The 26,311-nt window shown below is 53.5% G+C and overlaps 7 protein-coding genes across 7 annotated transcripts; 3 read left to right on the top strand and 4 right to left on the bottom strand.

Moving 5' to 3' along the window:
• Positions 1–144: 144 nt before the first annotated feature.
• Positions 145–2,943, top strand: QC761_116900 (uncharacterized protein). Its single transcript, XM_062874961.1, has 3 exons — positions 145–1,605; positions 1,670–2,331; positions 2,392–2,943. The coding sequence occupies exons 1-2, from the start codon at positions 821–823 to the stop codon at positions 1,944–1,946; spliced, it is 1,062 nt and encodes a 353-aa protein (XP_062738177.1). The 5' UTR covers positions 145–820; the 3' UTR covers positions 1,947–2,331; positions 2,392–2,943.
• On the bottom strand, positions 2,477–5,041 carry QC761_116880 (uncharacterized protein; the record flags this gene model as incomplete). Its single annotated transcript, XM_062874960.1, has 4 exons — positions 2,477–3,123; positions 3,191–3,626; positions 3,679–4,221; positions 4,628–5,041. 4 exons carry the CDS (start codon positions 5,039–5,041, stop codon positions 2,477–2,479), a joined length of 2,040 nt encoding a protein of 679 aa, XP_062738176.1.
• Positions 5,042–5,562: 521 nt separating this feature from the next.
• Positions 5,563–7,383, bottom strand: DGA1 (diacylglycerol O-acyltransferase 1; the record flags this gene model as incomplete). The annotated part of the gene is given in 3 exon segments (XM_062874959.1): positions 5,563–6,999; positions 7,057–7,319; positions 7,335–7,383. The coding sequence occupies 2 exon segments, from the start codon at positions 7,288–7,290 to the stop codon at positions 5,563–5,565; spliced, it is 1,671 nt and encodes a 556-aa protein (XP_062738175.1). The 5' UTR covers positions 7,291–7,319; positions 7,335–7,383.
• Positions 7,384–8,025: 642 nt separating this feature from the next.
• Positions 8,026–11,116, bottom strand: QC761_116860 (uncharacterized protein). The gene is made up of 2 exons (XM_062874958.1): positions 9,127–11,116; positions 8,026–9,057 (listed from the first exon to the last, which is right to left on the bottom strand). The coding sequence occupies exons 1-2, from the start codon at positions 10,631–10,633 to the stop codon at positions 8,630–8,632; spliced, it is 1,935 nt and encodes a 644-aa protein (XP_062738174.1). The 5' UTR covers positions 10,634–11,116; the 3' UTR covers positions 8,026–8,629.
• A 2,650-nt stretch (positions 11,117–13,766) lies between these two features.
• On the top strand, positions 13,767–17,310 carry SUN4 (Sperm-associated antigen 4 protein). The gene is made up of 3 exons (XM_062874957.1): positions 13,767–15,293; positions 15,537–16,871; positions 16,929–17,310. The coding sequence occupies exons 2-3, from the start codon at positions 15,609–15,611 to the stop codon at positions 16,992–16,994; spliced, it is 1,329 nt and encodes a 442-aa protein (XP_062738173.1). The 5' UTR covers positions 13,767–15,293; positions 15,537–15,608; the 3' UTR covers positions 16,995–17,310.
• Positions 17,311–17,643: 333 nt separating this feature from the next.
• On the top strand, positions 17,644–23,728 carry VPS10 (vacuolar protein sorting/targeting protein PEP1). The gene is made up of 2 exons (XM_062874956.1): positions 17,644–21,930; positions 22,026–23,728. Exons 1-2 carry the CDS (start codon positions 18,017–18,019, stop codon positions 22,717–22,719), a joined length of 4,608 nt encoding a protein of 1,535 aa, XP_062738172.1. The 5' UTR covers positions 17,644–18,016; the 3' UTR covers positions 22,720–23,728.
• On the bottom strand, positions 22,845–26,211 carry QC761_116830 (uncharacterized protein). Its single transcript, XM_062874955.1, has 3 exons — positions 24,592–26,211; positions 23,214–24,542; positions 22,845–23,121 (listed from the first exon to the last, which is right to left on the bottom strand). Exons 1-2 carry the CDS (start codon positions 25,665–25,667, stop codon positions 23,774–23,776), a joined length of 1,845 nt encoding a protein of 614 aa, XP_062738171.1. The 5' UTR covers positions 25,668–26,211; the 3' UTR covers positions 22,845–23,121; positions 23,214–23,773.
• Positions 26,212–26,311: the final 100 nt, after the last annotated feature.

Raw genomic sequence — 26,311 nt, 5'->3', positions numbered from 1 at the left:
ACAACAGCACAAGTCTCAAACTTCGACATTGTAGTGGTCACCAGTCTTTTTCCCTCTACAATGGCATTTGTTTCGGCGCTTGTCATCAACTAACATTGGATTGAGAAGCTTATCCTCTACATCATCGGATGCTGAACGGAGTGCCGGCAGCTTGCCAAGTGGGCTATCCCTGCTCCCGGCAGGCAGTGATGCGTAATAGGTGAAGATGACCGGGCAGATTCACCAGAATCGACCCCTTGGCACGCTACTCCCCCGCAAAAGCATCCAAGAAACGGCGGGGCTCCGGTGCACCTCGATGACCGTTTGATGGTGACGACCATGGCATTGGAAATATTGGTGCGGTGTCTGGAGAGGAATACAACACACACAGCTCAAGTCAAAATGCCTGCCGCGGCGTCCAAGCTGCGTGATACCTGCAGGGACTTGGACGGGTGATGCAAATGTGCAGTCAGATCAAGGCCGAAAAGGTCTAACCAGAGGCGCAAGAACCAAACGTGGGGGATGGCGGGGGCGCAGAGCTTTAAACCCTTTCCGGGGTCGGGGCCCTCTTATCTCTGCAGATCTCACTGGACCAGGGCATGGCGATAAGCTCGCTCAGAGAGAGGTCTTAAGACACTTGACTCAGATTTCACAGACCGTGACAGCTCCCCAAACCTCCTCACCTGATCCTTTGTGTCAAGGTGTAAAAGCTTTGCTGCCGACAACATCTCGGCCTCGACGACGCTTATGACCTGTTTCTGAACTATTTCCTTACCTTTCAATCCTTATCATTCTTAATCGAAAACACACCTACCTGACCCTTGATCGCAAAACCTGCGTCATGGCGAGCCTCATCATGAGCCTCCCATCGATACTCCAGGCGCCCACCGCCGGTGAGGCCCTGTCGGGAATCTTTGGCAGCGTCTCTCTGACGGCCTGGATATGCCTCCTCCTCCCGCAATTAATCGCAAACTACAAGTCCAAATCTGCCGACGCGCTGTCCATGAAATTCCTCCTCATCTGGCTCCTCGGTGACATTGCCAACCTCTCTGGCGCGCTCTGGACTTCCCTCGCCCCCTCCTCGATCGCTCTCGGCATGTACTTTTGTGTCGCCGACTTGATCCTCATCACCCAGTGCACCTACTACAACACTATCAACGCCCGCCGGCGCGCACGCGAACAGCACCACCACCACTCTGGTCACCGCAGGCACTCCCACCGCCACCCCTCTGCCGACTCTGACACCACCGCAGTGGAAGACACCCCGGCCAACGAGGAAACACCCCTTGTAACCGAACACCGCCGCCCCAGGTCCGACTCCCAGACCCTCCTGCCCGGCTCCCACAGACGCCACTCCACCCACCGCCGCCGCCGCTCGTCTAACCTCGACCCGTTGACTAGAATCATAACCGGCGAGGACGACACCCCTGACTCCAACCCATGGCTTCACAACGCCCTCTCCCTTCTAGCCGTGTGGGTGGTAGGCGGAGCAGGGTGGTTCGTCTCCTACCGGATGGGTGCATGGGACTCCCCAGACGTTCCGGTCGACACCGAGCCCATCTCTGCTGAACCACAGGCGATTATTGGGATGGTGTTGGGCTACATCTCGGCTGTTTGTTATCTCTGGTGAGTCGCCTTCCTTTTCCTGACCCAACATCCAGACACTAACAAAAGAAAATCCGTGTTTTAGTGCGCGCATCCCCCAAATCATCAAAAACTACAAGGAGAAATCGTGCGAAGGCTTGGCCCTGCTGTTCTTTTTGCTCTCCCTAACAGGCAACTTCACCTATGGAGCCAGCGTGATGAGTTACAGCCAAGACAGGGACTACCTCCTCAGGGCCCTGCCGTGGCTACTCGGGAGTTTTGGGACGATCGTCGAGGACGGGGTCATTTTTGTGCAGTTTCGGATATACTCCAAGGGGAACCAAGCCGGGCAGCAGAGTAAAAGCGTTGGGGGCACGGCTTGAGGAGTGAAGTGGAATGATTGCAAGATTGATGGAACAAGATATGGGAAGTTTATGGGGTTTATTGGGGTTTTGTTGTAAGAATGGGTATATGGCACACATGACGTGATGATTGGCTGAGAGCACGCATGCATTGCGGTTTTGAAAGTTTCTTGGTTGAGGGAAGGCATCTGTGGCGTTTATTGGTGTTTTTTTTGGGGGGGGTCGCATGGGTTACACTGTGGGGTGTTTTATTGCCAGCAGCTGGGATGGTGTTTCAACGGGCGTTTGACTGTTTATATCGATTGGGATTTATCATGGCATTTTTGTGTTGCTCATCAAGTTATCAATTGCACGGCATAGTTCTCATATTTAAGGTCATGATTTTGAGTGGTTATAGGGACACAACGTGAGTTCTGCCCCCTATTTAGGAACAACGACGAACAACATGTTCAAGAACACTCTACAGATACCACTTCAAAAGTCAGTAACCTTGCTCTGTATCAATACAAACCTATCGCTATGCTACTATTCAACAAACCGCCTTCCTCAAATCACCTCTGTTCCATCCTCCCCTCCCCCAAACCCAACCAAAACCCACACCTCTCCCTCTCTTCCTGTTCCAAAACCTCCATCCTCGTCCCCTCCGTCTCAAACAGCAATCTCCTCCCTGTGGTCTCATTCCCCCCAACCCACTCCTCCCACTCCGGCTCGGTTCCCAACCTCCCCCTATTCGGATCAAAATACTTGACAAACCCAAAATAATACCCCCTCACCCTTTCGATCAGTTCCTTGTTATACGTCCTGTAACTCCCCGTCCGATCCCAAGAATTGAGACTTCCCGGTCCCCAAATCGCCCCCGCATCCCACAGGTGGGGAACCCCCAGCCCGTCGCGGGTGTTTTCGTCGTCCTGGACGTTGTACCGGTATGCCCATAGGGAGGAAGTGTTGTCAACAGAGAGGTAATTCAGGACGTTTGTCTGGGGGCAGATGAATGTGCTTTCTCCATAGGCGGTTGCCAAGACTCCGTAGAAGGGTGGTCGGTTAGGGGGGTTGAAATAGGGGGTTGTGTTGAAATTGGGAGGGGTGTAGCGCGACAAAACGGAGGTGGTATCTGTGGCAGTGAGGAGAGGGTAGTTGTTGGAGAAGAAGGTGGTGAACTGCTGGGGGGTGGTGATGTTGGGGGTGAAGACTGTCCCTTCTACATCACAGGCATTAACATGTTAGTAGATAGTAGACCGGAGAGTCAGGGGGGGGTAAAAACATACCATTCGATGCCGTCCCCATCATAATAGGCACCTTCACATTCTTCCCTTGCTTAAACAACTTGTATGGAAAATCCTGAATCAACTCCCCATCTACACAAGGCGTCCAGTAGAAAACGGGCAACGGCGGATCAGCCTTCCCAGGAAAAGGCTGAGCATGATTCGCCACCTCCTGCAACACCTTCACGTCCGTGTTTCTCAAACAATCCATCTCCCCCTCCGTCGAGTTCCCCCCTTTACAACCAGTCTGATTCAACACCCTCTCAAACTGCCACCCCAGTTCGCCAACAAACGGCTGAGCGGGAAAGAATATCGACTCGAGTATCGCCCCGTGAAACAACCCGTCATTTCTTCCCCCATTGGCAATAAGATGCATAGCCACCGATCCAGCCCCCGCAGACGCACCGTGCATAACAACATGCTCAGGATCACCTCCAAACTATCTTTCACATCAGCCTTCCCCCCTTTTCAGAGATATCTCACAAACTCACCTGCACTATCTCCCTCTGCACCCACTCCAACAACCCCCTCTGATCCCTCAACCCAACATTCAACTCCATCTCTCCATCCCTTCCCCCCCCAGCCAAAAAACCCCACATCCCAACCCTGTAATTAAAATTCACCACCACAACCCCGTACCTGCTCCTCTCGACAACCTCACTCCCATTCCAGTTGTAATTCGACAAAGCATTATACCCCCCTCCCTGAACAAAAACCCACACCGGCAACCTGCTCTCACTCGTTGCATTCGCCGGAGCCCAAATATTGGCATAAAGACAGTCTTCCGACTGCCCCGGAGTCGGGTATGCCACCCCCGCCCCAAGACAGATGGGTTTGAACTCGGTGGCTGGTATTGGGCCTGATCCTGACGAGGAAGGAAGAGGAGGGGAGGGGGACCGCCAGCGGAAGGGTCCAATTGGGGGCTGGGCGTAGGGCAGGCCGAGGAACTGGTTGACGGAGTTTGGGAGGGTGAGGCCGGAGAAGGCGGCGTAGGTGAGGTTTACTATGGGGGGTGGTGACGACGCTGAGGTGGTCTGGGATAACAAAGAGGCAATTATCAGTAACGTCGCGAAAATCATAATGACTGAGTATACCGCAGACTGGTATAACCACAGATGATGGAAATGACAAGGGATGGGCATAAAACAGTTGTTTATACCATCACCACCACCACCACGACCATGTACCTCAACAGATCCAGATATAAGTCAAAATAACAGCAACTCTCTGACCAAGCTGCTCCGATTTTTTTCACCCACCCTCTTTTTCTTCTGTCAACACCCACCCCCACCCACCAACCAACCACTCCTGCTGACTACCCCGAGCATATGCACATACATACATACATGCACAGCATACACTGCCTAGGCAACGCGAGTAACAAAACCACATGTGTTTCATCTCAACTGCAGTAAAAGAGACGTCATTAAACCCACTCACCTCACTTGGTCCTACACTAAAAATGCCCCACAGAAACCCCCATACTGCCACTTGCAGGGCAATGACCAGAGCCGTGATAATCGCCAGCTCGGTGGGATGGGTCATAAACCATTCTCTTCTGAACGGCAACAACTCGTGGCGGTAGTCGTGGGTCTTGTGCGCGGTGACAAGTAAACTCGGCTGCGGTGGTGGGTGGTGGTGGTACGGCCGAGGGGAGAGGGAGCAGCTAGAGGGCGGTTCACATGGTTCCTGTTTTTTGTTGTTGGTCGTTGTGCGTGATTCTGGTCGGTTGGTTATAGGTTGAGATGTGATTTCTGTAGGTGTCGATTCTTTCTCTGGAGGTACGATGGAAGACTTTATGCCTGGTGATGGTGGTGGTGGGGGTGCTGGCTCGACGGATGGGGAAGGAGCCATTGCGAACAACAGATCCTCGGTGGCCGTGAAGGAGCAACTCTGTCACGGCTTGTTATCTACGGGATTTTTCCTGCTGTTTGGGAGGGTTGAACATACTCACCTGCCCGAGAGCAAGCCGTTTGCCTTTCTTCAGATGGGTGATACAGAGTCGTGAAATTCATCGTTTGGTCACCTGCCCCGAGCCTTGCTCTCAGGTTGGAAAGCGGAGAGCACGGAGCCTTCATTGCTTCTGGCTGTGATAGGCGGTGTGGTCACGCTGCTGCAAACACCCGGTGTTGAACATGAAAATCATCAGTTGCCAAAAGAAAATACATAAATTGTTATCAGGATCAATACATTTTAGAAAACCGAGCTGCCGTGCCTCACCCTCTCTCCCCATCCTCGTCACGTTACACAACCAAGAAAACAACCACGTGAGCTCAACTCGAAACGCGTTCCTCGCACACTAGCTCCCACACCCCAATCACCAAACCAAAAAAAACTAATGTCTATAAACCTCGCAAAATCCTCAAAAGGAAAAACTACTTCAAAATATTCATCTCCCCCCTTCTGCCGGCCGCAAACACATCCTTATACCTCTCCCACATCTTCTCCAATTCCCCCACATACTCGCTATGCAGCCTGTTCACCTCCTCATTCTCAATCTCCCCCTCCCTCTTCTGCGCCACCATGATCGGCCTCCCCACCACAATATTCAGTCTCCTCCTGTACGGCATCAGTCCAACATCATAGTTGAAAATCCCCCTCCCGTGCAGAAACGGCAACGTAAACTTCAACGTCCTCAGCACCCACATCTGGGCTTTGTGCAACCAAGGGTGCGTCTTCGGACTAAGCTGATCATACAGATCATTCTCCCCAAACGCCAGCACCGGTACCAGATCGGCTCCCGTCCTAATGGCCATCTTGACAAACCCCTTCCTGTCCGCCAGCACCAGATTCATCACCCCCGGCTGCGCCTCGAGTGACTCCCTAGCTCCCCCAACCACAATCGTCACCGCCCTGCCCATCCCCTCGTTGTTCGGCCCGCCCTTGGTAAGGATGTTGGTTATCGACTCTTTGGAGACAGACTGGAGCCCAAAAGCGAGGATATAATCCCTGTAGAGCGGGATCCTAAAATTGGAATCCAGCGTCAACAGTGAATTGGTGATGCCCGGAAACTTCTCGGAAAACCCCAGTGCCTCGGTGGCAAAAGCAGCAAACGCTCCGTGGGAGATGATGCCATGGGGGTGATACCCAAAAATGTACTTCCTCGTCGGGGGCAAGTCGTGTGTCTTGTGCAACTTGGCAGGGAAGTATTCCCCAAACAGCTTCCAAACCGGCAGCCTTCGCCAGCGCTCAGAACGCATCCGCAACCTCCCGTCGGTGGCGTTTTTGGACAGCGACATGTGCAGCAGGTAAGGGATAATCAGCGGCCAAAAGATCGGGATGGCGCACAGGAAAAAGAAAAACGACACCGTCGACGCGATGCTAAGGCAGTGGATGATAACCGCTACGGTCTGCATCCGGCGTCGATAAGGAATATTCCACGGCGCGAACCGGATCCCGGCAGCTCGATAGGCCTGAATTCGGTCCAGTCGGCGGTCCTCCCGTTCGTCGTTATCGTAAAGCGGTGGGTAGTCGTTGTCTTTAGCTTTGAGAGCGGAACTCTTCTGCTGCTTCCGTTGGGTGAGAGTAGCTGTCCCACTCCGTTCACCGTTGACAAGCCTATTTTCTTTTTCGCTTGGTCTTTCCTTTTCGTCATCCAGGCCGCCACGAACACCATTCACACCATTGACTTGCACACCCTTGGAACTTGACGTTGCCATTGTCTTGGCAGGAAGCTCATCCGCTGCCTTTTCGAAGAAATCCCCCGTCGACTCGGCCAATGCCATATTCGAGCCTATCACGGCCGCTTTCTTGGGTTGTTGTTCTTGCTGTGGTGTCTTGGAAGAAGATGACTCGATGTGACTGTCCAAGCTCTACCTCCAGTGTCAGCAACCCAACAACCTATCCCATGGCAAAGCAGTCAAACTTACAGCACTACCCTTCTTCCCCTTCGACCCCTTGCTCTTCTTTGGCGTGCTCGACACCACCACCACCTCCTTCACAACACTCGAACTCGCAGCAGCAGGCTCGTCCGCCGTAATCGTCTCTTTCAAGTTAGAACTCCCTACATTCGCGTCAACACCCTTATTCTTCGTTGCCCTTTTCTTCCCCTTCTTCTTCGTGATAACAGGGGGCGTCCCTGTAGAACCGCTCTCGCGGTCCATGATGAATTATACAACAACAACAACAACAACAACAACAACAACAACAGTAGCCAAAAAATGAACGAAACAAAAATAGAATAAATCCACTGCTCACCTTAACAAGAGAGAACAAAAGAAAAGGAAAGAGGGGGGGGATAACACCTAATCTAGGAGGTAGGTACCTATCAAACTTTCCCCCTAAACACAGACTCCGGACGCGCGATCCCTAATCCCCATAAAAAAACACTATTCGTGCACTGGAATTTGGGGAGGGGGGGGGGGGGAATCTGTCTGTCCCAAAGTTTAACTTTCTAACCCGCGTCGTCGAAGGTAGATAGTGGACGTGCACGATGGGAGGGAGGGTGGACGGATCGGGAGATTCGGCTTCTTATCAAGACGTGTTTACGATGTAACTTCTCACAACTTGCAAAGTTTCGCCGAGCTGATGATGACAAAAAAACCTTCGAATTATCAAACGTCGTGCTCGTTCTTTGTTTCAATGAAAATGGCAGCAAAGGTGAGAAGAGCCTCATGAGATGGTTAGATGACTTGAACCCTGAGCTTACTGCCCTTCCTTCCGCCTTGCGCCGTATTACGTGCCGCTAAGAGCCGAGCCGAACCCATTCCAGGTGATGACGTCCCGGTGGGGCCGCCCTCCCGGTGGCTGTCACCTGTCGCCAAGACTTTTCCAAAAGCCCCGCCCCCTGGCCCTGCTCAAAAGATGCAAACACGTTTTTGGGCAGGCATTCACAGACGGGATTGAAGAACCAGAGGCTGTTGCTTTCTCATCACTATATAATACAATCATGGAAGGAGAAATCTCAGCCGCCCGCCCGCCCAATACATATAAAATAGACCTTTTATTGCCTCGAGGCACACTGATCTAAATAGCGCCAATGGATAACCCCCCTCTCATACAATGTCACTATATGGGCATGACCAAAGAACATAACTGTTCTCACCATTACCCAGCCCTGATGACCGAAAACTTCTGCGCTGGAAACCAGCTTCCAAATATGTGCAACAAAGATGCAAACAGAATGTAGTAGGTACAGCCCCCCGCGCTTAGCCCACAGTTCCTGGGGATGTTTGGTCGCTACCGCCCTTCTCTTCTCGCCAAACACCAATATTGTTTGTTTCTTTGGATACCCTCCCTCCATCTATCCTTCACTATCGCATGGTAGCGGTGGCCTTACCAGACTGGGTGTCAACCCCCCCCCAAATGCACAGAATAGCTCGGACCATTTGTCCACCCCCTCTCGTCCAGTGCGTGACGCATATTGATCCCAATCCGCTGCAAGGAGCCTTGAGCTCCCCCACCGCTTCCTTCGGAACCTGTATAAGCCAGCTGCAAGCGTTCCTACTCTTGCACTGCTACCTCATTTGGCGCCTCAGGCTGCTGCTGCGGCTGCTGCTCCTGTAATTGCTGATGCTGTGGCTGCTCCGCTTCTTGTTGCTCTTGCCCTTGTGGTAACGGCGGTTCTTGTTGCCCTTGCAACTGCTGCCGTAACGAAGCCACCTCGGCGGACAGAGCCGCAATGTGCTGATCCTGGATATTGATCTTTTCCAACAGCGGGGCACTGGCCTTTGAAATCTCAGCGGCCACTTGGTCTTGCATTTGTTTCAGACGCTCGTCGAAATGTTGGAGCAACACCCAGTAAGGTTGTTGTTGTTCCGCCCCAAATAGGTTGCCGTCTGCAGGAGGTGCCCCTTGGGCTGCCGGTGCCGCTCCGCTAGCAGCGCGACCACGACCACGTCCCGTGGCTTGAGCGGTTGGCGCGGTGTTGCCTTTGATAGCATCTCGGTCAGCAGGGGGATACTGGGAGAGCCAGGCTTGCTTAGCTGTTGGTGACATACCGTGCGCTGGAAGAGACAGCCCCGAAGCCGCCTGATGTGTCTCGTGCGGCGATCGCTGGAGAAGACCCTGGTTGGCCTGTGCTGCTCCGGGACTCAGGGGTTTGGGACTCTCCGTCATGCCGCTCTGGGAATACATAGAAGCACCTCCAGCGCTTAAAGGCACCGAAGAGATGCTCGTGTGAGGGGTGTGGTTGTTGGGAACGGTGGGTGAAGTATTAGAACTTGTAGAACCACGGTCGACGTTGGGAGGATACAAGCCACCTGGTCGCTGTCCAACCGGGGGATATGTGTTGGAATGCGCGGCATAGCCGTCCACGCCTGGCTGTCCGGGAACGTGTTGAGCCTTGATGCTAGGCAACGAGCGTCGCCGCTCATCGTCCGCCATATCGCCGCTCGCGTTGGCATCGTACAAAACACCAGACATGGCAGAGTCATCTGCACCACTGGCCTCGTAGTCTTCCTCGCCAAAGCCGGCCATGCTTGATCTTCGCCCGGCGCAGCCACCTGCTCCTTTGCTGTGTCTCGCCAGGGCATCTCCCCTAGCAAATTTCCTGTCGCACTTGGGGCAAACATGCGGCTTTTCGCCAGTATGTAGCTTCCCGTGCCGTTTAAGGTCATGGAGACGTCTGAAGCGTTGCTGGCAGTGGCTGCAGATAAACGGCTTCTCCTGACTGTGGGTGAGAAGATGACTCTTCAGATTATGATGGCGTGTAAATTCCGTTTGGCAGTACGGGCATTTATGCTTCTTGTTGCTGTTACCAGGTGACCGAGGCTCCATGTCGGAGCCCTGGGTTGGTGGCATAGGCATGCTCATCCCCCTTTGGGGAGCATCAGGCGCCGGCATGTTGCCCTGTGGTGAGAGAACTCCCGGGTATGAAAGAGAATTGGCCGTCTTTTCATCCATCTGAGCATCTGGCTGCGGCGCATACATGCGTTGATCACCACGCCCGTCAATGTCCATTGCTGCAGGGCTGTGCACAACCTGTCCTTCAGCATCCTCGAGACTCGCTCCGCTTGTCCCGCTCTGGGGGCTGACATCTTGTAGCTCGCTGATTGGGTTCTCCCCCGTTGGTATAGTGACTGAGCTCAAGGCCCTGGCCGCTGCGGCGGCAGCTGCCTCGATCTCTGAGACCCCCGTCGGTGGAGGGGCGGGCGCCGGTGCATCGTGTGACCGACTCAACGCGTTCACTACACCCGACATGAGCTCTTCAATCGCCCTATGGTTGGGGTTTTCGCTCGTCTCCAACGAGGCCAGCTGCTGATGCTGATGCTCTTCCTCTCGTCGTCGTCTCTCCTCCTCGAGGGCGGCGGCGCCGGTCAGAGTGGGTGTATGTAGCCCCATCAGGCGAGCGATTTTGGATGGGGAGAGATCACCCGAGTGGGCAGACTCTGGCGATGTCGGGGTGGTCTCGCGAGCGCGCTTCAGCGACCTCTGGGCTGTGAGCGCCGTCGCGGGCGCGCGAGGAGCTTGAGCTTCTGTCGCGGTGGGTCCTCGATTCGAGGCCATAAGGATCGCGATGTGGCTTGCCGTTGGGGATTTCGAGGAGATAGGTGGTACCCAGAGTCACAGATTTTTACTTTGGGGCCCCCCGAGTATAATGCCGTCGCAATCAGGATGTCACCGGCAGACGAGACGCATTGCCCGAGGCAAGTGGTTGCTGTTGTTGTTGACGGTGATAATGGGAATGCTTGAGGCTGTCAAGGTGTGGCTGGGGAAGCTGGGAATCGTGGCGAGAGCTTCGGGGTTCGAGGACCGAGGGATGCAAGGCCGCCAGAGGTTTCGTTGGATACGGCTATTGGGGAGTGAAAAGAATTACTGGTATTACAAGTCTGCGGTGGTCTGACTACAATTGAGGCCTTGGAGCGTACGTTTCTTGCTTTGAACAGACGCTCTGGTGGTGTCTCTGGAATCCGGTGTGACTTGGATGACTTGGGGAAAGTGAATGAGCCTCAAAAGTCCAAGCAAGGTGTTGAAAGAAGGCTGAGGCGATGGGGACCTTGAGGAAGAAAAATGGGCGCTGTGGCCCCCGGACCTGTGGGGTCACTGCCAGCTGTGAAGCGCGTGTGCGACGTTCGGGAAAAGCCCGAACGTCTGTTAAGGAGTACAAGAGAGGGTCCAAGCTCTGAGTGAGGGCAACCACGTCGTTGAGAGGCTGGAGATCGGCCGCTTAAACCGTTTTGGGGTCTATCAAGCCACCAACCTCATCATTTGTGAACGTTGGATGAGTTGTCTCACTCCTTCACATTCTTCTCATTCTCGGCGTACCTGACATGTTTGGATGGGATGAGGTGAGGTAGGCACTGTAGGGTTACCAGCAGGCCGAGTCTGCAGAAAACCCCAGAAAGCTGGCGTCACACAGTCCAGTTCCAGCAGCGTGTGTTGCCCGGCGTGGGAAAGGAAGACACGGGCTGCATGTCAGTTTGCGGCGCAGAGGAGACCTGAATGGGACGTCGGCCACCAACAACCGGGCTGGCACTTCTGTGATGCCTGTGTTGAGGCGCAATCATCGACACTTTCGGCGTCTTGGCAGATCGACTGCACGCCACGACAACGGATCAGGTCCTCTCGGGCCCAATCTGTCCTACAGCAAAATAGCAGAGTCGGCAGCCTAGGATGAGGGTAGAAAACCATCGCTGTCGACATACATCAGATTCAGTGTAGGGGCTTTTGAGGCAGGCTGCCGTGAGAGAAAAGTACCGGCACAATCACTGCGCAACACGAAGGATTGATAGGTGGCTGTGCTGACTTGATGACGATGGACTCGATGAAGGCGTTTATGCCAGCTGGCTAGTCAGCAAGCGGCAGGCTGACTACCAGGTACTCCTTAACAGAAAGTGGCGCAACCACCTACACCCCTCTCGATACCGCTGCATTTCTTCAGCCGTAAGGGGACCTCAGCAGCGCCACATCATCCATAACCAATCTTGTCAATGACGAATGACGACTTTTGATGATACTGTACATCGCCCAGGTGGCCCTCTGTAGCAGGTGGCTCTTGTTGTCATCTTAAGTCTCCGTGATTGCAGCTGTATCACTCTCACAAGAAACCCTCAGAAAGGGAGAGACTCGGGGAGTTGATGGTCCCTGCATGAAAGATCTTCGCCATCCGAGCATCATCACCCAGCGGTACCCAAGGTTGTCACATCCAAGGTCTTCCTAATTCGGAAGAAATAACATCCCAAGTCTTTCTTTCTTCCGACACAGAACTTCAGACCCGGGTTTCGAGGGCATGAACGTCTCGTGCCATCCCGAGGCTGGAAGGCCCTTGTGTAAAATGATCGTCATAGGAGTGACGTCGAGGGGACAATGCGTCGATTTCATAGTTGACGAATAAGAGCTCGCGACTGATTACTGGTTGCCTCTCTTCTATGGGTTTCCAGCTGCTTACATGCATGTCAACACAGTCTTGTAGCGTTATTGGTTAAAAACTAAGTTGTCTATGGTGTTGCAAAAGCTGAAGAAATCGTATGAGGCTCTTTCTTTGCGATTGGTGGGATAGTGGTGCCACTCACCAACATTCGCAGTTATGTCATATGCGAAGGACGCTGCTGGAGGCCTTCTACCTAGGATGAACCTCTCGTACTCTGATCTCAGGTTTGTAGAGTCTTGTTTGCTATAATACCCGTGTCTTGTGATTGTAATGAATCATCTACCGACCAGCTGACCCACAAGTCACAGGTAGTGATAGCAAACAAGACTCAACAAACCTGAAAGCACCCTTAATCCACGTGTCTACCGATGAATAAAATGTGAAAAATGGGCTTCTGCTGAAGCACCTCACACCACTCTGCTCTCCTGAAGCGGTAGCCCATAATACTGTAGATAGTTCCATACTTTTACCGAAAACACCATGCTGGACAGGAAAAACGCCCTCCAGTGTGCCATCCACCGAAGCATAGTATAGCCCTTTAGAGATGGTGAAGTGTACTTGAATGCCACATGATGAAGCAGAATTCATGAATCGACTATGCCTAAGCTGATAATATTACAGAGAAGGTAAACTCCGCCGCAAGGCTGCCGAGAAAGAGACCAATGCTTTGGAGCGCTAACACTGTGTGGTGTGAGACAACATCGCCAGAAGTCTAGAGAGGCAATGAGGGTAATTCTCTCAACCGAACAAAAATAAACTACGCAAGCTAGGCAGACCAGACTGGCGTCAAAGGTTTCTTAGGACATAGGCTCCCAAAGGGCCTGCTAGATAGGTGCCAGGCCAAAGTTTACAGCAATATTAACTGAAGGCACGCAACATACAGCATGAGCCACTCAAGTCAATATAGGCTGGACCATTCATCTACTTGAGGGCCTCGTCAGAACGCCGCAATCAAGACATTGGCAGGATACACAGCATACTACCCCCCCACCTCTAAAGGTGCACCATCGACAACCGAACTGCCGTTGCGCCGCTTGACCGAGCCGTCACAAGTCGGCGTCAGTAAAGCCATGCCGGATCCCCATTAACAAGCCTTTTTTGGCAGACAACGTGGCAGCAGTTCCCAGGTCAGCGGTTGATGTCGTGCCTGTGAAACTTGACGTCTTTCGGCTATGTGCGAGTGGGATAGGTGAGTGTGTGTCTTGCTCAAACAGACACAGCATATCCTGATCTGGATCTGTGCTCAGATGCCTGATAACACGACGGCATTTGTGTTTCTTCGGCATTGCGAAGTGTAGCCGATACGCAGTGGCTGACGTGTAAGTCAATTTGTTGGCAGAGCTCGGCTGAACACCAAAGACGAGTGATGATAGCCCGCGGGCTACGAAAACAAACACTTCACTTGGCCGACCTTGTTTGTCAGCCATTCAGGAGAAATATTGTTGTTTCGGGTCGTGAGCGGAGGTCATCGAGGCGGCAAGAAGCGAAAGGATCAACGGATCTCAACAACCTGGCCGAGTTCTAGCCAGGTGTGGACTCTCGCAACACGAGTGATCGTCAAGTTTCTGGGGACGCTAATAAAGAACTGCCGGCGTGGACCGACCGCGCCTCAGAACCCCAGAGACGATGAAGCCCAGGAGGATGGTAAACACCACCGTTGCGGTGCATGTCGTTTCGACCGTTGCGGCCAACGAGCTCGTCGTTTTGTCTACTCCTGTCGTGCTTTGTCGAGTCAGCAGTGTCGGCACGGCATAAAGTCGGGTGGCTGCTTTTTTCCCCCAAGATTTGCAGAAAGGTTGCGGATTGGCTGTTGATGTTCCTAATCGGGTTTAGTCAGGTACTATCTGAGAATTTATCGACGCCGGCGGCCGATGGAACGATGCGAGGTACGTTGTACAGATGGACTCGACTCGACAGGACACGACAATGCAATTTACTATATCATCTCATCAACACGCCTTTGCCATGCGTTGACAAGAAAATAAATTGGAACTCGAATGGAACTCGAAACGAGGACAATCTTCTCTACTCCCGCGCAAAAGAGGACGCCTAGGCGCCACCGCTCATTCCCAAGGCCTAAATGCCGGAACCTATCCGGAGGGCCAACAGTCTGGGCCCTGGAAAATCGGGGAGAAACTCCTCACGAAAGGAGCTTGATTCGTCGCGAGCTTGGCAGCTTTCCATCTGGCAGTCTTGGCTCTCGTGAGATTTCGCGCCACTGTTGTTGGCAAGGCTTGGTCGAATCTCTCCGCGATCGAATTAGTCAACGACCGCTTGAACGGTTGCGATGTTGTTGAAGCTGTCGTGAGGTATGGTTGGATGGGTTGTTTCAGACAGAGTTCTCCCTCGACGCGCTGACGTCCTGTGCCGGTGGGCATCTGGCTCTGCCGTCACAGCGACGATGGTACCTGCAGTAGCCGCCCACTCCCAAATTTGGGCAATCTCGCCAAGGAAGGGGATCCCCACCGTCAAGGTCAACGCCCAGTGCTTGGCGGCCATCCAAGCTCAGGCACCCCGGTTGACGCTCATTTCCTCCTCATTTTCCCCCTTGGACTCAGTCTGGCCATCCGCCGCTCGCCCTGACCGCTCCACCGCTCGAGACCCCATTTCTCCTTCTTCAGTTCACCACTCCCTTGAACTGTTGCACACTCGTTTTCCACTCTTGTCACCGCACACTCTCTTTGCGCGACAAGTCTTCCAGCCAACAGAGAGTTTTCGGCTCTCTACCACATTCCTTTGGAACCTTGCGATTGTACTGTACTGTACCTGTAGCATCCGATCAAAACAAAACAAAAGGTTAGTTTCCCACGTTCCCGAAGACCCGATCTCCAGCCCCGCCGCTCTCGTCTACGTTGGCCGTTGTTTCGGGCCCCGATCTCCGAACCCAGATGTTGGCCATCCACACGATCCCGGTACTGTAAACAGAATAATGGAGACATCATTTGCGATGAGCGGAGGCTCAGGCTCAGGCGGAGGCGGAGGCTGTGAATCTTTCTTGACCAGGCGCGCCACGACAGGCCAGTGGTTAATATTGAACAGAAACATTCCAGACACTTGCGACGGAAAAATAGTCACGACGACAAAGCTATACGGTCAAGACACACTATCAACATGAAGGGGCTTTTCAAAACTGCCGTCGCCGCGGCGGTTGTTGCCGGCGTTGTCGCTCAACCCCATAACCACGGCCACGCCCACCTCCACCGTCATGCCCGCAAGCACAACCAGTCGCCCGTTGAACTTGAGAAGCGCACCGACAAGACCGTCATCATCACCGAGGTTGTTGAGGGCCCCACCGTTGTCAAGTACGTTCTTGACGGCCAGGTCATCCCCGAGGAAAAGGCTCAGGAGGGTATCGCCGCCGGCCAGTTCGCTGTTGTTGGGTCGTCGAAGCCTTCCTTCAGCGCCCCTCCCCCTTCCGTCACCACCTCGATCGCTCTCCCCGAGCATGGTGGTCAATTCTTCGAGAAGACCACCAGCGCCAAGCCCGAACCCACCACAACTTCGGAAGCTCCCAAGGTCAAGGCTACCGAGGAGCCGGAACCTGAGAAGGAGGAGGAAGAGGAGGAGGAGGAGCCCGAGGTTCCCAAGGGAACCGGTCTGGACGCCGAATTCCCCAGCGGCAAGATTCGTTGCAGTGAGGTTCCTACCGACTATGGTGCTGTCAAGATTCCCTGGTCTACCACTCGCGGCTGGACCACTTTGGCCAGCTTTGGCGACTGGGTCAAGGGCAAGGCCGTTGACAACATTGACCAGCCTGTTGATGGCACCTGCAGGCCCAAGATGATGTGCTCTTATGCCTGCCCTCCCGGTTACCAGAAGACCCAGTGGCCCGAGGAGCAGGGTGCCACCGGCCAGTCTGTCGGTGGCCTTTGGTGCAATGCGGATGGTTTCTTGGAGCTCACCCGCCCCTCCGTCAAGACTCTTTGCGAGGCTGGCGCGGGTGGTGTCTTTGTCCGCAACGAGCTCGATGACAACGCTGCTGTTTGCCGTACCGACTATCCTGGCAACGAGAACATGATCATCCCCGTTGATACTCAGCCCGGCGGAACCTATCCTTTGACCAACCCCGACTCCAGGACCTACTACAAGTGGCAAGGCAAGCCCACCACGGCTCAATACTACGTCAACAACGCCGGTGTCCCCGTTCAGGAGGCCTGCAAGTGGAAGAGTGAGAAGTACCCCGATTCTGCCGGCAATTGGTCCCCCACCAACATCGGTGTCGGCAAGAGCTTGACGGGCGAGACCTTCCTTTCCGTCTTCCCCAACCTGCCTACCAGCCACGCCATTCTCAACTTTGACATCAAGGTCGAGGGTGACATCTCTGGTACCTGCTGGCTCAAGGCCGGCACTTACTCTCAGGACAAGGGCTGCACCGTATGTATCATTCTGCTAATGTTGATGAAAACGAAAAAGGCTAACATGATGAAACAGGTCGGTCTCAAGCCTGGCGGCACTGCTTACATTGTTTTCAAGAAGCCCGGCAGCTTCCAGGTCTAATACACGTTAGAAATGTAGGAGACGAGGAGAAAGTGGCGGATTTGGAATCGCATATTACGGTTTAAATGTGTATACTTGTCATTTCACATGGGGTCGAATGGGTTATTGTTGCTTCAATTACCTCGAAACAGGTTCGGGTATAGGAAAATCACTGTCGTCACAGGGGCAAGCAGCTCGAGGGTGGATTTTTGCTTCCCGGTCAGGTGTTGGCCTCTGTCGATGGCTTACTTTCCGTGTACTTGTTAGGGACTTTTATATCGTGCGCTTTCGGCGTTATATGGAACTCGAAGATTGTCAGATGTTGTGGGTCATTGGTAAGGTGGGTGGGGGTGACATATTCTGTCTGTCTGTCTGTCTGTCTGTCGACACTGTTGTTTCCTTTGTATAGATCTCCTTAGGTTTGTAATTAGTCGTTATTTCTTTTATCTCGATGTCTTCTCTAAAGTCACGTTCATAATCGTGGAGCTCCCGAACCACTCAGGTGCTGGAGAAGATAAGGGGTAAGGTACGCCCGTTTAGGTGGCAAACAGGCGCAAGCTCCAAGTACCGCGCGGCCCGAAACCCCAACTGTGGCGCAGGCAGGCAGCGTGAACTGCTATTGGTGAGCCTTCGTCTCAGCTTGTGACGGACGGTTTGCTGCACCTGCAACTGCACGCAGAGAAGAAGACAGCTTGGACTTGAGCCTAGAATAGACGAGCAGTTCATCAGCCTTGCCGTGATTATCTCCTTTTCCCACAATTTCCTCCTAGCAACGAAGATAACATCAGTAGCAGCAACTGAGGAGGAGGACGAGGCTTGGCACTAACGTAACCTACCAGTATCTTATCGTCGTCCAACGCCCAAGAGCAGAGCTTGGCTGCCCGCTGCTGCAACGCACACGCATTCGGCACTTTTGTACGCTGCCTGTTCGTCTGCGCATTGCGAGCCAACATCAGTCAGCCTTCCCCTTCCGCGCCTTCAGCTTTGATACACCCTCGATCGATTCCCTCGTCGATGAACGACCGGTTCGATAACGACGCACCATGAGGGCTTGGAGAGCTTTGCAGGCCACGGCCTTGCTGGCCTCAGCCTTATGGGCGACACCCCTCGCTGCTGCGAAGGATCGCCCAACCTTCCACTCCAAAGAGTTCGAAAATATACCCATGAATATCAACTACTTTGCCGACTCGGATGTAGTGCTGTTCCAGGATATCGATGATGGCAATGTCTATCTCTCCAACGACGCCGGCGCAAAGTGGGAGCGCGTGGACGCTGTGCCCGAAGGCAAGGCCGTGCTCCTGACCATGCACGAGTTCGATTCGAAGCGCGCCTATATCCTTACAGAGGGCTCCAAGCATTACCGAACGACGGATCGCGGCAAGAATTGGGAAAAGTTTGACTCGGGCGTCGACCTGAGCATCTTTCGACCCGACATGCTGGCTTTCCACGCCGACGACCCTGATCGTATAATTTTCAATGGCATGAGATGCCATGGTTTTCAGTGCCAGGAGGTTACAACTTATACAACCGATGGATTCAAGACCAAGGGGAAGGCCTTGCGGGACGATACGGATGGCTGCTGGTGGGCCAAGGGCTCAGAACTATTCACGACAGGGGAAGATGACCTCGATAAAGACCGTGTTATTTGCATCGTCAGGGACAAAGTCTCGCCTTTGAAGCAGGACCAGCGCCTCAAGATCTCGGACAACTTCTTCAAAGAGACCGAGGAAGCCAAGAATATTCAAGAGTTTGAACCGAACTTGGATACTGACAAGGCTATCCAGGGTGTTGTGAGCATTGCGATCGTGAAGAAGTGGATCTTGGTCGCAACTACCTCACTCAACACTGACGAGATGGCGCTTTTTGTCACTGATGACACCAAGAAATGGAGCCGTGCTGCCTTCCCCGCGGCCCACGACAGCCACGACCACCGTCTTGCGCAAAACGCATACACCGTGTTGGAGAGCACCAATTACAGCATTCAGGTTGATGTACGGACATCGAACCAGGGTAATCCGATGGGTGTCATGTACAGCAGCAACTCCAAGGGTAACCACTTCACTGAAAACGCCGAGCATACCAACCGCAACAAGCATGGCCATGTCGACTTTGAAAAGATCGCTGGCATTCAGGGCGTCTATCTCGTCAACAAGGTCAAAAACTGGGAAGAGGTTGAAAAGAAGGCCGGTGCTGACAAGGAGATCTACTCGGAAATCACTTTCGATGATGGGCGCACATTTGAGAAGATCACGGCTGATGGTAAGCGCATTCATCTCCACTCTGTAACGGATCTTAGCAACATCGGCCGCGTCTTCTCCAGCGCTGCCCCTGGCATTGTCATGGGTGTTGGCAACACTGGCGACGAGCTGAAGAGCTACTGGGATAAGGGCAACCTGTACGTCTCGGACGACGCCGGCAAAACATGGACCAAGGCTTTGGACGGGCCTCACAAATACGAGTTTGGTGACCAGGGTTCTATCTTGGTTGCTGTCAAGGACTCCAAGGAAGAGGACATCTCTGAGATCAGCTACTCTTTGGACCACGGCCAAAAATGGAAAACTGAATCTCTCCCGGATGATCTTAAGATCAGACCGTACATCCTTACCACCTCTCAGGATTCAACCAGCTTGAAATTCCTCCTCATTGGCAAGACGAAGAAGTCTCCGGAATGGCGCGTTATTTCTATCGACTTTGAGGGCCTTCACGAGGATACCTGCAAGGAGGATGACATGGAGGTGTGGTCTGCTCGTGTCGATAAGGACGGCAAGCCGACCTGCCTGATGGGCCACACTCAGAGCTTCCATCGCCGCAAGAAGGATGCTAAGTGCTTCCTGAAGCAGGAGTTCAAGCATGCTGTCGCCGAGACTAAGGACTGCGACTGCACGGAGCAAGACTATGAGTGTGACTTCAACTTCGAGAGGGATGAGGATGGCGAGTGTGTCAAGAAGGGCAAGGTACTTGCACCTGAAGGAGCCTGCAAGGACAAGAAGCCAGATGATACCTTCAAGGGCACCTCGGGATACCGCAAGATTCCTGGGAACACTTGCAAGGATACCGACAAGATGAAGGACAAGTACAAGGATAAGGAGTGGAAGTGTAAGGACGCCATAGGCGGCAATGGTGGTCCCACTCATGAGCTCACCGGCAAGGTCGAACAGACAAAACATGTCATGGAAGGAAAGAAGTGGGACGGTTTTGAGAAGCACTATCTTGAGCGTGGTGATTCTAGCACTGGGACGGACGAGACGGTTATCATGCGCCCCCTTAACAAGGCTGGCCCGATTCTGGTCTCGTTCAACCATGGCAAAGACTGGGAAACGCCCAAAAAGTTGGAGGATGAGGAGATTACAGCCATCATTCCCCATCAGTACTTCAAGGATGCCGTTTTCTTCCTTACCTCTGGCAAGAAGGTATTCGTGACCATGGATCGCTGCAAGACGTTCCAGGCGTTCGATGCCCCTACTAAGCCAGATAATGACATGTTCCCTCTCGCTTTCCATCCAGATCACAAAGACTGGCTGATCTGGATGGGCAAGAAGTGTGATGATGGCGAGTGCTACGGTGTTGCACATGCCACTGAGGATCCCTTCGACTACTGGCGGACAATTGGAAAACAGGTTCGCCGTTGTGAGTTCACCGGGTCTTCTGCCTACAAGTTCGAGGGCCGCAAGGAGAACCAGATTCTTTGTCTCAAGCATGAAAAGGAAGATAAGGCCAAGCCTTTGGTGCTTGCGTCATCGAACGACTGGTTCAAGAACGAAGAGGTCTACGGCAAAAACGTGAAGGATTTTGCGACCATGGCCGAGTTTATCGTCGTGGCTGCCGAAGATGCCGAGAAGAAGACATTGCAAGCCAGCGCCAGTCTGGACGGCAAGAACTATGCCAACGCCCATTTCCCCCATGGCTTTGAGGTTACCCACCAGCATGCCTATACCGTTCTCGACAGTTCTACACATGCCGTCAACCTGTTTGTTGCCACCAGCATGGAGGAAGGCCGGCAATACGGCACCATCATCAAGAGCAACTCTAACGGCACATCCTACGTCGTTAGCGTTCGCAACGTCAACTGTGACGAGTCATACTACGTTGACTTTGAAAAGATGCTCGGTCTGGAAGGCGTTGCGGTTGTCAACGTAGTCGCCAATTCAGACGACAAGAAGGGGACCAAGAAGCTCCAAACACAAATCACGCACAACGACGGTGCCCAGTGGGCATATCTCCCCGCTCCCGTGGGAGACAACCTGGAGCCCAAGCTCCCCTGCCACGATAAGCAAGGCAGCAAGGACTGCGCCCTCCACATCCACGGGTACACCGAGCGCCGCGACCACGGCAAGACTCACTCCTCCCAAGGCGCCGTCGGAATCATGTTCGGCTGGGGTAACACGGGCGACTCCCTCGGCCCCCTCAAAGAAGCAGACACCTACATGACCACCGACGCGGGCAAAACCTGGAAGCGCGTCATGAAGGGCACCTGGACGTGGGCCATTGGCGACCAAGGCGGGATTCTCATCCTCGCACAGACTACCGCCTCCGCCTCGAGGAAACAGTCAAACAAGCTCTTCTACTCCTTCGACCGAGGCAATACTTGGAAGGAGCACGAGTTCTCCGAAAAGGAGGTCGAACTATGGGACGTCACCACCGTCCGCTCAGGCGGCTCTCACTCCTTCCTCCTCTGGGGCAAGGACGAAGACGACAAAGCCTTCACCATGAAGCTCAACTTCAAGGGTTTCGCCAACAAGGACTGCCAATTCGACAAGGACCACCCCGAGAATGGGGACTACGAGCTCTGGTCACCAGAACACCCGGCGCAAAAGGACGGGTGCTTGTTTGGGCACAAGAGCAAGTATCTAAGGAAGAAGATTGCAAAGGACGGGGATGTGCAATGCTGGAACACGATGAAGATGTCACCCTTGTACGGAAAAGAGGATTGCGAATGCCAAAGGGAGGATTTCGAATGGTTTGTCCCCCTTCCCCTTCTGTGTCTGTTCAACACCAAAAAAAAAAATAAAAAAAAAGAAAAGAAAAAAAAAACTAACCTTTTTTGTCAAAAAGTGATTACAACTTTGAAATGGACCCCTTCGGCCAGTGCTCACTCGTCAACGGGCTCTCCCCCATGACAAGAGAGCAGTGGTGCTCTGAACACCCCGACGCGATCGAATTCTTCCCACCGTCGGGGTACAGACGGATCCCCCTCACGACGTGCAAGGGCGGCAAGACGATGGACGAGCAGTCGGAGCCGGTGGCTTGCCCTCAAAAGGAGGAGGAGTACGAAAAGAAGCACCGCCGCTCGGGGTGGAGCATCTTCTTTGCGGTTGTCATCCCTGTCGTGATTGCTGCCGGGGCGGGGTGGTATGTCTGGAGGAACTGGAACGGCAAGTTTGGGCAGATCAGGCTGGGGGAGAACGGGACGAGCACCCATGTTTTTGATGAGGGGCAGCCGTGGGTAAAGTACCCGATTATTGCCATTAGCGGGGTCGTTGCCGTTGTGGTGGCCATTCCGGTGGTGGCGGGCGCGGTTTGGAGGGTTGTCAAGGGGGGGATGGAGAGGGTTGGGTTGCTTGGTGGTGCGGGAGGGGGATCGAGAGGGAGGTGGAGTAGACTTGGTGGTGGTGGTGGTGGTTGGGGGAGCAGGAGGTTTACCACACGGGATAGTTTTGCGAGGGGAGCGGGGGGTTATGATATTGTGGATGGGGATGATGAGGGGGAGTTGCTTGGGGATGAGGAGAGTGATGAGGAGCAGGTTTAGGTGTTGTGTGATAAGGTGTGAAGCAATGATTTTGGACAAGAAGTCAGCTGGAATGATATGTACGGTAAACGGGGGTATGGTGACGGGAAGGATATAGCAACATTGATCACGGATTGATTAAAGGAGGGTGGTATAGTGGTTTTATTTTGATGACGGACCTGTTTGCTGGTGCTGTATGATACATGGAAGGGAGGAAAATGGAAAGGATAGAAAAAGAGTTTCCTTGCCCCCCCTTTTCGGTCCTTAGCTCCATCGAATGTTACGAAATGATATGACAAACCTTTCAAATCAAACTAGAGGAAACACCCTGTTTTCATTCAACACAACCATCGTCACACAAGAGGCGAAGAAATATGACCTTCAAAAACCGCTTTTATTCTATGACATGCTACCGAACCCAAGCTTAGCAGTACCTCTCAGCACTTGCTTGCGTCTTTTCTACCGCAGAAACACCCATGAAACCAACCTGCATTTTACCTTCAGGAAAAGCATACCATTCCAAGAGATGTCAATGCTCGAGTGCTACAGCACCCGCCCGCGCAAACTACGCGAAGAAAGCAGAGGACTTAACCCCTAAACGCCTAACCCGTGCGATATTGTACAGATGAAAGATGACAGATGCCTCTAGCAGCCCACGCTACTTGTGGTGACGGTGAGTGTTGCTGATCCTGGCCTGCCATTGTGTGATGAGTGCCGCAAGCCCGAGAGGCCCTTGAAAAAAAATATGAAACGAGAACTCGACACTGTCAAGGCCCGTCGCGACCCAGAAAAATCGGAGGAGAGAGAAAGAAGCCCCAAGAGACAGCTAATGACCTGGTTGAGACTGTGCATGGCCGTGGGTAACCGACACTGGATTGCAAACGCAGGGTTCCTATCGTGCTTCGTAGGTTTAGTAACGTTGCCAAGAGGAAGGCCGTGGTCCGTAATCAGGCGGTGTCAGTTTTGGTATATACCCCTCATGGCTGCTGTTGTGCCCAGTTGGCGATGAGATTCTCGGGTTGCGAGGCACTGATTGTGAACGGAATCCTCTTGGGGCTGAACGAGAGCGCGAACCCTACTGCTCACTCGATCTACCCCCGGTATTGCCGAACCCGTTCATATTCCAGCCAGCATACTTAGGCACAGGCGGGATAGGAGGAAGGCCATTGCCTGGTTCCTTCTTGGCAACCGTAGGGGGTTGGGGCTGGGGGGCTGTGCTAGATTCGGGCTGCGCTGCCGCCGCCGCAGAACCTGAAGCTGGTTTAGGAACAAGGCCCTTGTCCTGGAGATATTTAACCGTCTTGACAATGGTAAGGTCCTCCTGCTCCTTGTCATTCAGCGTGAGACGTTGCTGCAAGGTCATGCGCCCGCCGTTCATCTCACGCTCTCTCAAAGCAGCCTCACGGACCGTGGCATCGTGAACAAAGCGGCACTTGCCCCGCTTTCCACAGTTGCCGCCCGTCGAATAATACTTGCAGTGTTTGGTCGGGTCTGCCTTTCTAGGCGGAGGAGGGAGGTTGTTGGAATCCTGACGAGTTGACATGACTTCAGGCTTCTCGTCATCCGATTTAGAATCGGTCGAGGGAGATGAGCTCAAATGCAGATCCCTCATCTCGTCCCCTTCATCCTGCTGTTCGCGCTTCCGCTTGATGCTCGATTCGACCTTTTTCAGTTGTTTTCTAAGTTTCTCGGCTTTCTGGACGAGGTCGGATTCAGAGTCCTTGCTGGCGTCACCATTTTGAGTCTTGCCCGTTGCCTTCTTGGCGGCCTCGATCTTCGCTTTAGTAGGAAACTTGGCGCGGCGTTCAGCAATCCACGCAGCAAGTTCGGCCGAGGTTTGGGGACTGTGTAAAGTTAGCAAGGGGCCCAACTCATGGACAGGACAAGACTTACTTTGGGGCCTCGGCGCCGATCAACTCGGTCAGACGTTCTTCTTCATTCTCCAAGTCTTCCTCAGACTCATCTCCAGGTGTTAGGCCCAGTGTGTTAGTCTTGCGCTTCTTCTTTTTGCTCGCCGACGCAGCATCAGGCTTCTGATGATGGGTCGGAGGGGTCTGGGAGGCCTGTCCCTTGTTTTGGTTGCGATTGCGATGCTTGTCGCCACCAAAGTGGGAACGGTTTTTGGAATTGCTATGAAAACCACCGCCACGATTGTGATGGCGGGGATTGTGACCAGTATGGCCGTCAAATGGCGCTGGCCCAGGCATGTATGGTGCTGGAGGAGGATATGCGGAGTACGGCGCAGCGTACGGTGCAGGAGGACCGTGAGGTCCACCGTAAGGTTGAGGTGGGTATGGTGCGCTCACTGGAGCGGGGGGTGGTTGAGAGTTGCTGTTATCAAATCCTATCCGGATGGGGGGTCCCATCATTTGCCCTTTGGGTCCACCGCGGTCGTTGTTATAACCGCCGCGACCACCTCGCCCACCTCCACCATACGGTCCTGACGTAGGAGGTGTTTGTTGAGGATGACTGCCCCACTGTTGAGCTGGAGGACCTTGATGGGGTGCTCCTGTTGGATAACCCGGGCCGTAGGGAGGAGGGCCTGCGTGAGGGTATTGTGGTTGAGATCCGTAGGGTGCCTGTGGTTGATAAATCTGCGGAGCGTAGTTGGGGTGGTAGTTTTGAGCAGGAAGTGACCCGTGTGGTGGTTGAGAAGATGAGTGCTGAGCGTGCTGCTGTTGCTGACCATGCTCGGGGTGCCACTGTTGCTGAGGTTGTTGAGGATAGCCTGGTTGAGCGGGATGCGGTCCCGCGTAAGGACCCGGAGCCTGAGGGCCGTATTGGGGTTGCCCGTAGCCATATGCAGGTGCAGGTTGGTGAAAGCCACCGCGATCGCCGTTTCCGTGACCTCCACGCCCCCTCCCACCATGCCCTCCACGCATCGCGCCATAAGAATTATAACCAGTCGGAGAACTGCTCGGTGGTGCTGGTTGTGGAGGAGGCGGTGGGGGTCCGTAATTATACGACATGATCGATCGAGACGTGGTTTTCGAGAATGATGCTGTTAAATAAGATGTGAGAGACGCGATATGCTGGACGACTTTCCAGGCTCCAGTTGATGACGGATTGAGGCTTCACTTGAAATCCGATAGTTCGGAAAGACGCAGGCTCGGGAGAACGATGAAAAGGGTATCTCTGTGCAGTGCTGTGTCTCTACAAGGAAGAACAGAAAAGCCAACGGGGAAGAGGCAGAGGCAGAGTCAGAAAAGAGAAAACAGGCTTTGATGACGGGTAGTTTCACTGTGGGTTTGGCTCGAGAGGTGTCGGGAAAGAGGGAAAGGCGCAACGGTTGTGGACCAGCGGTGTCTAAAGAAGAAACGTCAAAGGTGGCGCTAGCGCAGGATCCAAAGGCGGTCAAGGGGCTGCTGCAGGGGTTCCTGGGGCAGAATTGAGCTGCAAGTGGGCTTCCCGAAAGGTGAGTCGTCTCACCGAGGCAAGGTCAGTCAGTCACGGTCAGATGTGTGGGATGAATTTTAAGAGACTAGACTCCATATCAACAATCGCAAAAGTTTTGTAGATTTGTAGAGAAAGCCAACCACAGTGATACCCAACTATAATTCTTGCTTGATTTTCATAACCTTCTGCATTGACCATCTTGTCTTCATTCGTCGTC

Source organism: Podospora bellae-mahoneyi (genome assembly GCF_035222275.1).
Source record: "Podospora bellae-mahoneyi strain CBS 112042 chromosome 1 map unlocalized CBS112042p_1, whole genome shotgun sequence".
In the NCBI taxonomy this organism is placed as follows: domain Eukaryota; kingdom Fungi; phylum Ascomycota; class Sordariomycetes; order Sordariales; family Podosporaceae; genus Podospora; species Podospora bellae-mahoneyi.
Note: the sequence above shows the minus strand (reverse complement) of the source record. Positions and strands in the feature narration are given on the sequence as shown.

Excerpts from the sequence above, each read along its gene's own strand:
- QC761_116830 (XM_062874955.1), bottom strand. The coding sequence starts at position 25,667 with ATGTCGTATAATTACGGACCCCCACCGCCTCCTCCACAACCAGCACCA. Across the intron at positions 24,543-24,591 it reads ATCGGCGCCGAGGCCCCAAA|TCCCCAAACCTCGGCCGAAC; the intron begins GTAAGTCTTGTC and ends AACTTTACACAG.
- SUN4 (XM_062874957.1), top strand. The coding sequence starts at position 15,609 with ATGAAGGGGCTTTTCAAAACTGCCGTCGCCGCGGCGGTTGTTGCCGGC. Across the intron at positions 16,872-16,928 it reads CTCAGGACAAGGGCTGCACC|GTCGGTCTCAAGCCTGGCGG; the intron begins GTATGTATCATT and ends ATGATGAAACAG.
- VPS10 (XM_062874956.1), top strand. The coding sequence starts at position 18,017 with ATGAGGGCTTGGAGAGCTTTGCAGGCCACGGCCTTGCTGGCCTCAGCC. Across the intron at positions 21,931-22,025 it reads CAAAGGGAGGATTTCGAATG|TGATTACAACTTTGAAATGG; the intron begins GTTTGTCCCCCT and ends TTTGTCAAAAAG.
- QC761_116860 (XM_062874958.1), bottom strand. The coding sequence starts at position 10,633 with ATGGCCTCGAATCGAGGACCCACCGCGACAGAAGCTCAAGCTCCTCGC. Across the intron at positions 9,058-9,126 it reads GCTGTCTCTTCCAGCGCACG|GCAACACCGCGCCAACCGCT; the intron begins GTATGTCACCAA and ends ATGCTATCAAAG.
- QC761_116900 (XM_062874961.1), top strand. The coding sequence starts at position 821 with ATGGCGAGCCTCATCATGAGCCTCCCATCGATACTCCAGGCGCCCACC. Across the intron at positions 1,606-1,669 it reads TCGGCTGTTTGTTATCTCTG|TGCGCGCATCCCCCAAATCA; the intron begins GTGAGTCGCCTT and ends TCCGTGTTTTAG.